General features: G+C 45.8%; 1 protein-coding gene across 2 annotated transcripts in view; it reads right to left on the bottom strand.

The window, feature by feature from the left end:
- ANKRD55 (ankyrin repeat domain 55) overlaps positions 1–13,574 on the bottom strand; it is a 102,191-nt gene that overhangs the window by 48,614 nt on the left and 40,003 nt on the right. Inside the window, exon 1 of one of the 2 annotated variants that reach the window (XM_038759566.1) lies at positions 12,620–12,823. The exons of the other annotated variant lie outside the window; for it this stretch is intronic. Coding sequence (XP_038615494.1) covers positions 12,620–12,692 — 73 coding nt within the window. The 5' untranslated portion in view covers positions 12,693–12,823. Of the gene's footprint in view, positions 1–12,619; positions 12,824–13,574 lie in introns of those variants that run through there. 2 annotated transcript variants of the gene reach the window in all.

The raw sequence follows: 13,574 nt of genomic DNA, 5'->3' as shown, positions 1-13,574 counted from the left end.
TTTACAGGAAACTTCACAGTGGCCCAGGGCGTCCATGGAGTTTGGCCTAGCCTGGCTGAGGACACCACGGTCCTCAGAGGGACTACTAAGGGACGTCTTAGAGCCTGGCCTCTGGACCAGATCCGGTCTTCAGCCCCATCCCCACCACCTCACTCAGACTCATTCTCCTGCAGAATCTGCACTTTGCCTGCCCCTTGGTGCTCCCTCAAAAGCAGTGTGGCCTAGTGGAAAGAGAAAAGCATAAGGGGTCGACCCCCGGCCCGCATCCTACTTCTGGCCTGGAATGGCCTCCCTCCACACATCTGCCAAACTAGCTCTCTTCCTCCCTTCAAAGCCCTACTGAGAGTTCACCTCCTCCAGGTGGCCTTCCCAGACTGAGCCCCCCCTTTTTTCCTCTCCTCCTCCTCATTGCCCTCCCACCCATCCCCCTTCCCACAACACTTGTGTATATTTGTACATAGTTTTTACTCTATTTTATTAATGATGTATATATAAGTCTTCGTGCTTAAGTACTAGTGCTTGGACTAAATGTTTTCCATTCCTTATCCCTAAGGAACTTACACTAGGGTTCAAATCCCGGCTCCGCCACTCGTCAGCTGTGTGACTTTGGGCAAGTCACTTAAATTCTCTGTGCCTCAGTTCACTCATCTGTAAAATGGGGATTAAGACTGTGAGCCCCCCTTGGGACAACCTGATCACCTTGTATCCTCCCCAGCACTTAGAGCAGTGCTTTGCACATGGTAAGCGCTTAACTAATCAATCAATCGTATTTATTGAGCACTTACTGTGTGCAGCGCACTGTACTAAACGCTTGGGAAGTACAAGTTGGCAACATATAGAGACAGTCCCTACCCAACAGTGGGCTCACAGTCTAGAACAAATACCATTATTATTATTATACATGTCCCCCAGGTTTGTTACAGTGCTCAGCCCAAACTCGGCACTTGACAGATGTTGAGAGATTCATATTATCAAAATAAAAATGATAATGATGACACAGGAGTCTCACTGCAGTCTCCCACATTCTCCTATTTCAGCAGGGAGAGGGGAGGAGGCTGGACGTTGGAAATCTGGCAGAGAGCCCTCTGGGGTACATAGCGCGTACCTCACTTTCCCGGAACTTACAGATGCTTTTTTTAAATCTCCAAACAAAACATACCAAGTAGGGCAAACCATAAATGTGTAAAGCAAACCCCAGTCCCACAGGCCACCTGAAACATCAGCATCTTTGATTAGGTGTGACTCCCAGAGGAAGCTCAGGGAAACGAGCAGGGTAAGGTTGGGTACCAAAGTAGAAGCAACAATAAAATGCAAAAGTTAAAATTGTCTCCCTCCCATATCTGGGCTTCCCCATGCTTCCTCCCCAGGGCCTCATCTTCTCCCTTCAACTTTCTCTGACTACCTTCAGAAAGCATCTGGCCGCCATGTGACGGTTTGGTTCACGCCTCACTCTCGGCTTCAAGGCTGTCCATCACCTCACCCACTTCGACCTCACCTCCCTTCTCTCCTTCTCCAGCCCAGTCCGCACCCTCCGCTCCTCGGCCTCTAACCTCCTCATCATGCCTCGTTCTCGCCTGTCCCACCGTCGACCCCCGGCCCTCCTCCTACTTCTGGCCTGGAATGCCCTCCCTCCCTCCGCACATCTGCCAAACTAGCTCTCTTCCTCCCTTCAAAGCCCTACTGAGAGCTCACCTCCTCCAGGTGGCCTTCCCAGACTGAGCCCCCCCCTTTTTTCCTCTCTCTCCTCCCCAACGCGCCCCCGCTCATCCCCCTTCCCACAGCACTTGTGTATATTTATACATAGTTGTTACTCTATTTATTTTATTAATGATGTGTATATAGCTATAATTCTATTTATTCTGTTAGTATTGACACCTGTCTACTTGTTTTGTTGTCTGTCTCCCCCTTCTAGACCGTGAGCCCGTTGTTGGGTAGGGACCATCTCTATGTTGCCGATTTGTACTTCCCAAGTGCTTAGCATAGTGCTCTGCACACAGTAAGCGCTCAATAAATACGATTCAATGAAATGAATGTATGGCTTTTGGGCCACCGCCCTGCTCCTGTATCTGTCCAAACCCCCCCGAATGAAATGGTGGCCTGGTGGAGTGAGCAAGGGCCTGGGAATCAGAAGGACCTGGGTTCTAAACCTGCTCCACCACTTGAGTGCTGGGCAAGTCGTTTAACTTCTCTGTGCCTCAGTTTCCTAATCTGCAAAATGGGGATGAAGACTGTGAACCCTATGTGAGACATGACTAGCTTGTATAATAATAATAATGGCATTTATTAAGCGCTTACTATGTGCAAAGCACTGTTCTAAGCACTGCGGAGATTACAATAATAATAATAATAATAATGATGGCATTTATTAAGCACTTACTATGTGCAAAGCACTGTTCTAAGCGCTGGGGAGGTTACAAGGTGATCAGGTTGTCCCACAGGGGGCTCACAGTCTTCATCCCCATTTTCCAGATGAGGTAACTGAGGCCCAGAGAACTTAAGTGACTTGCCCAAAGTTACACAGCTGACAATTGGCAGAACTGGGATTTGAACGCATGACCTCTGACTACAAAGCCCGTGCTCTTTCCACTGAGCCACACTGCTTCTCTATCTACTCCAGAGTTTAGTGCAGTGGCTAATACATATTAAGCGCTTGGCAAATACCATGAAAAAGCACTCTACTAAGTGCTGGGGTAGGTATCAGATAATTGGGTCTCACATGTGGCTCCCAGGCAGAGTAGCACTAAACATTTAGTACAGTGCTTTTCATGCAAGTGCTCAATAAATATGATTGAATTAATTAATGAAAGAATAGGAGCGTGAACAAGCATTGAACCTCCATTTTGCAGATGAGGGAACTTATCGCACAGCAGGCAAGTGGCAGAGTTGGAACTAGAACCCAGGTCCTCTGACTCCCTGACTCGTGTTCTGACCAGTGAGAATCACTGCTTTTTTTATGGTATTTGTTGAGCGCCTACTAAGTGCCAAGCACTCAGAGTACATACAAGGTAATCAGGTTGTCCCACATGGGCCTCGCAGTCTTAATCCCCACTTTCCAGATAAGGGAACTGGAGGCCCAGAGAAGTGAAGTGACTTACCCAAGGTCACACAGCAGACAAGGGACTAGAACTCAGGTCCTTCTAACTCCCAGCCCCCTGCTCTAACCACACGGCTTCTCTACAGTGTCTTCTACAGCGCTCTTCACTCTTACCGTCCCCGACCCTGCTAAATCCCACTTTTCAACATTGCTTTCTTAGTAAGGCCGATCTGCTCTTAAACGATCCCATTTGGCTGAAAACCAGGCATTCGGAGCCAGGACACCTGCGTGTGGGAGCCCGGAAGGCTGGGACTCGTCAATGGCCTGATTGTGCTTCGGGAATGAGTGGGTTCATTGTCACGGGGTTGCAAGGATCTCCCTGGAGTGTTAACTTTCCCTTCTTCGGAAAAACAGGTGGCTGGCCTGCGAAGATAAAGATCCTGACGAGGCAGCTTTCCCGAACTGGGAACGGGAGTCTTCCCAGCACGGCAAAGTGAAAATGTCTCACTGGCTGGCGGGATCCAGGGGTCATTCATTCGTTCAATTGTATTTATTGAGCACCTGCTGTGTGCAGGGCACTGCACTAAGCACTTGGGAGAGTGCAATATAACAATAAACACATTTCTTGCCCACAATGAGAGAAGGAGCTGGGCTTCTCTGAGGCAGGAAGCGGTTCCTTGTCAACCCGAAGGCCTAGTGGGATCTACAATTTCGGAGAACCATCAGCTTGGGCGGCGTGGCTTAGTGGAGCTCAAACCTGGGAGACAGAAGGTCATGGATTCTAATCCCGACTCCGCCGCTTGTCCGTTGTGTGACCTTGGGCAAGCACTTCACTTCTCGGGGCCTCGGTTACCTCATCTGTAAAATAGGGACAAAGACTTTAAGCCCCACGCAGGGCAGGGACTGTGTCCAACCTGATTTGCTTGTATCCACCCTTGTCCTTAGTACAGTGCCTGGCACATAGTAAGTGCTTAACGACCACCATAATTATTATTATTATGTGGGGCAGGGACTGTGTCTGACCAGATTATTTTATAACCTGCTATCTTAGAGAAGCAGCGTGGCTCAGTGGAAAGAGCACAGGCTTTGGAGTCAGAGGTCATGGGTTCAAATCCCGGCTCCGCCAACTGTCAGCTGTTTGACTTTGGGCAAGTCACTTCACTTCTCTGGGCCTCAGTTTCCTCATCTGTAAAATGGGGATTAATCAATCAATCAATCGTATTTCAATCAATCGCATTTATTGAGCGCTTATTGTGTGCAGAGCACTGTACTAAGTGCTTGGGAAGTACAAGTTGGCAACATATAGAGACAGTCCCTACCCAACAGTGGGCTCACAGTCTAGAAGAGTGGGCTCCCAGTCTAAAAGGATTAAGACTGTGAGCCTCCCGTGGGACAACCTGATTGCCTTGAAACCTCTCCAGCTCTTAGAACAGTGCTCTGCACATAGTAAGCGCTTATTAAAATGCCATCATTATTATTACTACAGTGCCTGGCACATAGTAAGTGCTTAACTAACACCATAATGACTATTATTATGTGGGACAGGGACTGTATCTGACCAGATTATCACTTAGAACAGTGCTTGGCACATGGTAAGTGCTTAACTAACACCATAATTATTATTATTATGTGGGACAGGGACTGTATCTGACCAAATTATCACTTAGCACTTAGAACAGTGCTTGGCACATGGTAACCGCTTTAACAAATACCAGCATTATTATTACAGTGCTTGGCACGTGGTAAGTGCTTAACAAATACCAGAATTATTATCACATGGACTGGGTGCAATCTGATTAGCTTGTACCTACCCCGGCATTTAGTACAGTGCCTGGCACATATGTTTAAAGAAAAAAAAACTCTCCCGGTCACCGAGTGGCAACAGCAGTGATACTGGCTAGGACCAAGGGTATCCATTACAGTGCCACTAAGGTAAGAGGAGGAAGCTGGGTAGCATGGCCTAGAGGGAAGAGCATGCACCAGTTAATTAGGACACCCAGGTTCTAATCTGCCACTTGTCTGCTGTGTGACCTTGGGCAAGGCACTTAACCTCTCTGTGCTTCCAATTCCTCATCCGTAAAATAGGAATTAAATACCTGTTGTCCCTCCCCCTTAGACTGTGAGCTCCCTGTGAGACACGGATGATGTCCACTAATGATAGTAATAATAATGATGGCATTTATTAAGCACTTACTATGTGCCAAGCACTGTTCTAAGCACTGGGGAGGTTACAAGGTGATCAGGTTGTCCCACGGGAGGCTCACAGTCTTCATCCCCATTTTACAGATGAGGTAGCTGAGGCCCAGAGAAGTTAAGTGACTTGCCCAAAGTCACACAGCTGGGATTTTAACCCATGTCGTCTGACTCCAAAGCCCAGGCTCTTTCCACCGAGCCACGCTGCTTCTCGTGGAAAATCTTGTGGATTATGCTTCTCCATAATCTTGTGGATTATTCTTCTCCATAATCCATTATCTCATGGATTATGCTTCTCAACATAATCACTAGCCTGATTATCTTCTATCTACCCCAGCGCTTAGCACATGGAAAGCACTGAACAAATATCATTAGGAAGCTGGGTAGCATCTCAACTCCTTCTCCTTGTGGTCAACCTTCAAAGTCCTACGGACAGCTCACCTCTTCCAAGAGGCCTTCCCAGACTGAGCCCCCTTTTCCCTCTCCTCCTTCCCATCCCCTCCCGCCCTACCTCCTTCCCCTCCCTGTAAATATGTTTGTACAAGATTTATCACTCCATTTTACTTGTACATATTTACTATTCTATTTATTTTGTTAATGATGTGCATTTAGCTTTAATTCTATTCGTTCTGACGATTTTGACACCTGTCTACATGTTTTGTTTTGTTGTCTGCCTCCCCCTTATAATAATAATAATAATGGCATTTATTAAGCACGTACTATGTGAAAAGCACTGTTCTAAATGCTGCGGAGGTTACAAAGTGATCAAGTTGTCCCAGGGCGGACTCATAGTTTTAATCCCCATTTTACAGATGAGGTAACTGAGGCCCAGAGAAGTTAAGTGACTTCCCCAAAGTCACACAGCTGACAACTGATAGAGCCGGGATTTGAACCCATGACCTCTGACTTCAAAGCCCGTGCTCTTTCCACTGAGCCACGCTGCTTCTACACTGTGAGCCGGGTGTTGGGTAGGGACCATCTCTATATGTTGCCACCTTGTACTTCCCAAGTGCTTAGTACAGTGTTCTGCACACAGTAAGCGCTCAACAAATATGACTGACTGAATGAATGAATGAACCTCCTCCTGCTCTTCTCTGCTGCCACAGCCCTGTCTTCAGCACCTGTGGAGGGGCTGGAATCCTTGTCATTCATTCAGTCTTATTTATTGAGCACTTAGTGTTTGCAGAGCACTGAACTAAGTGCTTGGGAGAGTATAATACAACAATAAAACAGACACATTCCTGCCCACAATGAGCTCTCCCTCACTGAAAGCTGGTCCTAAATGGAGGTAATAATAATAATAATAATAATGATGGTATTGTTAAGTGCTTACTATGTACCAAGCACTGTTCTAAGCACTGCGGTAGATACAAGGCTATCAGGTTGTCCCACGTGGGGCTCACAGTCTTAATCTCCGTTCTACAGATGAGGTAATTGAGGCACAGAGAAGTTAAGTGACCTGCCCAAAGTCACACAGCTTATAAATGGTGAAGCTGGGATTAGAACCCATGACCTCTGACTCCCAAGCCCATGCTCTTTCCACTAAGCCACACTGCTTCTCAAATAGGTTGGACACGGTCCATGTCCTACTTGGGGCTCACAGTCTTCATCCCCATTTTACAGATGAGGTCACTGAGGCCCAAAGAGGTGAAGAGACTTCCCCAAGGTCACACAGCAGACAGGTGGAGGAGCCGGGATTAGAACCCAGGTCCTTCTGAGTCCCATGCTCCATCCACTAGGCCACACTAGACTGTAAGCTCGTTGTGGGAAGGGAATGTATCTGTTTACAACTACACTGTGCTCTCCCAAGCGCTTAGTATACTGCTCTGTGCACAGTAAGTGCTCAATTTATACGACTGAATGAATGCTTGAACCCTGAAAACCTGACTCTCCCAGACTGCAGACAGTAAGATTGCAATCCACCATGGGTTCAAATCCCGGCTCCACCAGTTGTCAGCTGTGTGACTTTGGGCAAGTCACTTAACTTCTCTGTGCCTCAGTTACCTCATCTGTAAAATGGGGATTGACTATGAGCCACCCATGGGACAACCTGATCACATTGTATCCCCCCCAGCACTTAGAACAGTGCTTTACAAATAGTAAGCGCTTAATAAGTGCCATTATTATTATTATTATTACTCCATTATCCCTTTTCATCTTTCTATGCCTGAAGCAGGGTGGGGGAATTTTCGCTCAGAAAATTCATTCATTCATTCAATCATATTTATTGAGCGCTACTGTGTGCACAGCACTGTACTAAGCACTTGGGAAGTACAAGTCAGCAACATATAGAGACAATCCCTACCCAACAGCGGGCTCACGGTCTAGAAGGGGGAGACAGAGAACCAAACCAAACCTGTAGACAGGTGTCAAAATAGAATTACAGCTATATGCACATCATTAACAAAATATGTACAAGTAAAATAAATAGAATAATAAATCTGTACAAATATATACAAGTGCTGTGGGGAGGGGAAGGAGGTAGGGTGGGAGGGGATGGGGAGGAGGAGAGGAAAAAGGGGGCTCAGTCTGGGAAGGCCTCCTGGAGGAGGTGAGCTCTCCAGGGTCTCCCCCTTCTAGACTGTGAGCCCACTGTTGGGTAGGGATCGTCTCTATATGTCGCCAGCTTGTACTTCCCAAGCGCTTAGTACAGTGCTCTGCACACAGTAAGTGCTCAATAAATACAATTGATTGATTGATTGATTGATTGATGTGTGGAGGGAGGGCATTCCAGGCCAAGGGAAGGATGTGGGCCAGGGGTCGATGGCGGGACAGGCAAGAACGAGGCCCAGTGAGGAGGACACGTATATCTTGCCCTACTGAGAACTCACCTCCTCCAGGAGACCTTCCCAGACTGAGCCCCTTCCTTCCTCTCCCCCTCGTCCCCCTTTCCATCCCCCCATCTTACCTTCTTCCCTTCCCCACAGCACCTGTATATATGTATCTATGTTTGTACATATTTATTACTCTATTTATTTATTTATTTATTTTACTTGTGCATATCTATTCTATTTATTTTATTTTGTTAGTATGTTTGGTTTTGTTCTCCGTCTCCCCCTTTTAGACTGTGAGCCCACTGTCGGGTAGGGACCGTCTCTCTATGTTGCCAACTTGTACTTCCCAAGCGCTTAGTCCAGTGCTCTGCACACAGTAAATACGATTGATGGATTGATTGCCGACTTGTGCTGAGCGAAAATTCCCCCACCCTGCTTCAGGCGTAGAAAAATGCAAAAGGACAGTTAATTGCACCTGGAGATGGGAAAGAAAAAACCATCAGGATAAATGCATCGGATCCCGGCCCTCGGCCCAACTCAAATGCATCTCTATTGCCATGGCAACCCATTCATGTGGAAAATTCTCCCTACCCTGCGGCTTCCGTGGAGGTAATTGCTACTCTAGCATAACAACAGCACAGAATGGTCCCACAAACAGGAGATCAACAAGCCCGCCGGGGGCTGTTTCCCTGCTCTCCCAGGCGCAGGGAATCATTTCCATCTGTTCAATCAATCAATCGTATTTATTGAACGCTTACTGTGTGCAGAGCACTGGACTAAGCGCTTGGGAAGCCCAAGTTGGCAACATAGAGAGACAGTCCCTACCCGACAGTGGGCTCACAGTCTAAAAGGGGGAGACAGAGAACAAAACCAAACATACTAACAAAAGAAAATAAATAGAATAGATATGTACGAGTAAAATAAATAAATAAATAGAGTAATAAATATGCACAAACATATATACATATATACAGGTGCTGTGGGGAAGGGAAGGAGGTAAGATGAGGGGGATGGAGAGGAAGCCCGGGCAGCTCTGCAAGGCAGCTTTGGTTTAGCAGAATTTAGATCCATATTAGCTCTGCGCTCATCCCTTCTGCTAATTTCCAGTCTAGACCTCCACATATCATCATCAATCGTATTTATTGAGCGCTTACTATGTGCAGAGCACTGTACTAAGCGCTTGGGAAGTACAAATTGGCAACATATACAGTCCCTACCCAACAGTGGGCTCACAGTCTAAAAGGGGGAGACAGAGAACAAAACCAAACATACTAACAAAAGAAAATAGAATAGATATGTACAAGTAAAATAAATAAATAGAGTAATAAATCTGTACAAACATATATACATCGATACAGGTGCTGTGGGGAAGGGAAGGAGGTAAGATGAAGGGGATGGAGAGGAAGCCCGGGCGGCTCTGGAAGGCAGCTTTGGTTTAGCAGAATTTAGATCCATATTAGCTCTGCCCTCATCCCTTCTGCTAATTTCCAGTCTGGACCTCCAAATATCATCAAGATGGGGGATATACTCCCTTTTTTCTTCTCCCCTCCCACCCCCATAGCACTTCTGTACATTCGATCGCATTTATTGAGCGCTTACTGGGTGCAAAGCACTGTAATAATCAATCAATCAATCATATTTATTGAGCGCTTACTGTGTGCAGAGCACTGGACTAAGCGCTTGGGAAGTACAAGTTGGCAACATATAGAGACAGTCCCTACCCAACAGTGGACTCACAGTCTAAAAGGGGGAGACAGAGAACAAAACCAAACATACTAACAAAATAAAATAAATAGAATAGATATGTACAGGTAAAATAAATAAATAATAGAGTAATAAATATGTACAAACGTATATACATATATATATAGGTGCTGTGGGGAAGGGAAGGAGGTAATGTTGGTATTTGTTAAGTGCTTACTATGTGCAAAGCACTGTTCTAAGCGCTGGGGGGAATACGAGGAGATGAGGTTGTCCCATGTGGGGCTCACAGTCTTAATCCCCATTTCACAGATGAGGCAACTGAGGCACAGGGAAGTGAAGTGACTTGCCCAAGGTCACACAGCAGACATGTGGGGGAGGCGGGATAATGATGATGATGGTATTAGTTAAGTGCTTACTATGTGCCAGGCACTGTACTAAGCACTGGGGTGGATGCAAGGAGAGAAGCAGCATGGCTCAGTGGAAAGAGCCCGGGCTTTGGAGTCAGAGGTCAGGGCTTCAAATCCCTGCTCTGCCAATTGTCAGCTGTGTGACTTTGGGAAAGTCACTTAACTTCTCTGGGCCTCAGTTCCCTCATCTGTAAAATGGGGATTAAGACTGTGAGCCCCAAGTGGGACAACCTGATCACCTTGTATCCTCCCAGCACTGAGAACAGTGCTTTGCACATAGTAAGCGCTTAACAAATACCATCATTAAGCAAATCGAGCTGGACACAGTCTCACAGTCTTAATCCCCATTTTACAGATGAGGTAACTGAGGCCCAGAGAAGTGAAGTGATTTGTCCAAGGCCACACAGCAGGCACGTGGTGGAACTGGAATTAGAACCCACGACCTTCTCCCAGACCCGTGCTTTATCCATTATGCCAAGCTGCTTCTGGGAGAGCACAATGCAACAACAACAGCAACAACAAAAACAACGCAACAGGGAAACAGTTTGGCTCAATGGAAAGAGCCCAGGCTTGGGAGTCAGAGGTCGTGGATTCTAATCCGGGCTCGGCCAATTGTCAGCTGTGTGACTTCGGGCAAGTCACTTAACTTCTCTGTGCCTCAGTTACCTCATCTGTAAAATGGGAATTAAGACTGTGAGCCCCACATGGGACAACCTGATCACCTTATATCCTCCCCAGAGCTTAGAACAGTGCTTTGCACATAGTAAGCGCTTAACAGTAGGGACCGTGTCTATATGTTGCCAACTTGTACTTCCCAAGTGCTTAGTACAGTGCTCTGCACACAGTAAGCGCTCAATAAATGCGATTGAATGAATGAATTAACAATAAGCACTAACCGTGTGCAAAGCACTGTACTAAGCGCCTGGGAGAGTACACTACAACAATAAGCGCTGTGTGCAAAGCACTGTACTGAGCGCTTGGGAGAGTACAAGGTAACATCAGACACATTCTCTGCCTACAGCGATCTCACAATCTAGAGATATTTATCTGTAATTTACTTATTTACTTAGTATCCGCCCCAACCCTTGGCCCATTGTAGCTGTTTAACACAGTCTACAGGTTCATATATGTAAGCTTGTAGTGGGCAGGGAATATGTCTATTGTTTAGCTTCCAAGCGCTTAGTCCAGTGCTCTGCACATAATAAGCGCTCAATAAATTCATCCATTCATTTATTCCTTCAATCGTATTTATTGAGCGCTTACTGTATGCAGAGCACTGGACTAAGCGCTTGGACAGTACAATTCAGCAACAAATAGAGCAGCAGCGTGTCTCAGTGGAAAGAGCCCGGGCTTTGGAGTCAGAGGTCATGGGTTCAAATCCCAGCTCTGCCACTTGTTAGCGGTGTGACTTTGGGTGAGTCACTTAACTTCTCTGTGCCTCGGGTCCCTCATCTGTAAAATAGGGATGAAGACTGTGAGCCCCTGCTGTGGGACAACCTGATCACCTTGTAACCTCCCCAGTGCTTAGAACAGTGCTTTGCACATAGTAAGCGCTTAATAAATGCCATTATTATTATTATTATTTGCACGTAGTAAGCACTTAATAAATGCCATTTTGATTATTATTATTTGCACATAGTAAGCACTTAATAAATGCCATTATTATTATTATTATTACTATTATATAGAGTCAATCCCTGCCCAACAATGGGCTCACAGTCTAGAAGGGGGGAGACAGACATCCAAACAAGCAACAACAGCATCAATACGAATAAATGGAATTATAGATATATACACATCATTAATAAAATAAAAAGAATACTAAATATGTACATATATACACAAGTGCTGATTTCTAGAGCGGAGCTTTTTTTTTTTTTTTAGCTGTATGTAGAATCCATTCTTAAAATCAGAGGCAGAAGTGTGCACACTGAAAGCTTGAGGGACGTTAGATACGCCGTTCGCTTTCCAAAGAGATCTCTTCTCCAATCCGAGACAGGGGTGGACACACACTCCCCAAAACTAATTTTACAATCAATCAATCAATCAATCGTATTTATTGAGCGCTTACTGTGTGCAGAGCAGTGTACTAAGCACTTGGGAAGTACAAGTTGGCACGGTCCCTACCCGACAGTGGGCTCACAGTCTAGAAGGGGGAGGCAGAGAACAAAACCAAACATATTAACAAAATAAAATAGAATAGATATGTACCTGTAAAATAAATAAATATGTACAAGCATATATAATCATCATCAGTCATATTTATTGAGCGCTTACTATGTGCAGAGCACTGTACTAAGCGCTTGGGAAGTACAAATTGGCAACATATAGAGACAGTCCCTACCCAACAGTGGGTTCACAGTCTAAAAGGGGGAGACAGAGAACAAAACCAAACATACTAACAAAATAAAATAAATAAACATATATCCATATATACAGGTGCTGTGGGGAAGGGAAGCAGACACACCGGCTCCCCTGGGTTTGAGGGCGACGCGAAAGTGGCTTACCCTTGTGCTGCCCGAACACGGACGATGTGCTGAAATCCATCGTCCTGGATTTTACCATCGACTCTCCGGCCATCCAGAGAGCATCTCCCAGCTTTCCAGAACGACAGCAGCCACAATAACGACAACAACAACAACAACAGCAACAATAACAAAACACCCCAAAGAGCCAAATGGGTATCTGAGCAGGTCCTCCGCTTTTGCGCTGCAGAGCCAAAGAGCTTTGTCTCCCAGATGATGTCTGGATCCGCTGAGGGAAAGGGATTTGGCAATGGGTTAAATCTCCTGCAGGGTCAGCATCTGCATCAGCAGCCAGAAGGCTGCTGAACTCCCCAGAAATCTCAGTGGGTGAAGGAGGATGCCCAATGCCTCACCACGCATGTGCGCAAAAGCCAATGCAGTTTGCCTCTTGCTGCCCAATCTCAACTACCCTTTTTCAATCAATCAATCAATCAATCAATCAATCAATCAGTAGGCCTTCCCAGACTGAGCCCCTTCTTCCTCTCCCCCTCGTCCCCCTCTCCATCCCCCCATCTTACCTCCTTCCCTTCCCCACAGCACCTGTATATATGTATATATGTTTGTACATATTTATTACTTACTCTATTTTACTTGCGCATATCTATTCTATTCATTTAATTTTGTTAGTATGTTTGGTTTTGTTCTCTGTCTCCCCCTTTTAGACTGTGAGCCCACTGTTGGGTAGGGACTGTCTCTATATGTTGCCAATTTGTACTTCCCAAGCGCTTAGTACAGTGCTCTGCACATAGGAAGCGCTCAATAAATACGATTGATGATGATGATGTACATATGTTTGTACATATTTATTACTCTGTTGATTTTACTTGTACATATCTATTCTATTTATTTTATTTTGTTAGTATGTTTGGTTTTGTTCTCTGTCTCCCCCTTTTAGACTGTCAGCCCACTGTTGGGTAGGGACTGTCTCTAAATGTTG

The sequence above is a fragment of the Tachyglossus aculeatus genome, chromosome 17 (genome assembly GCF_015852505.1).
Source record: "Tachyglossus aculeatus isolate mTacAcu1 chromosome 17, mTacAcu1.pri, whole genome shotgun sequence".
Taxonomy (NCBI): domain Eukaryota; kingdom Metazoa; phylum Chordata; class Mammalia; order Monotremata; family Tachyglossidae; genus Tachyglossus; species Tachyglossus aculeatus.
Note: the sequence above shows the minus strand (reverse complement) of the source record. Positions and strands in the feature narration are given on the sequence as shown.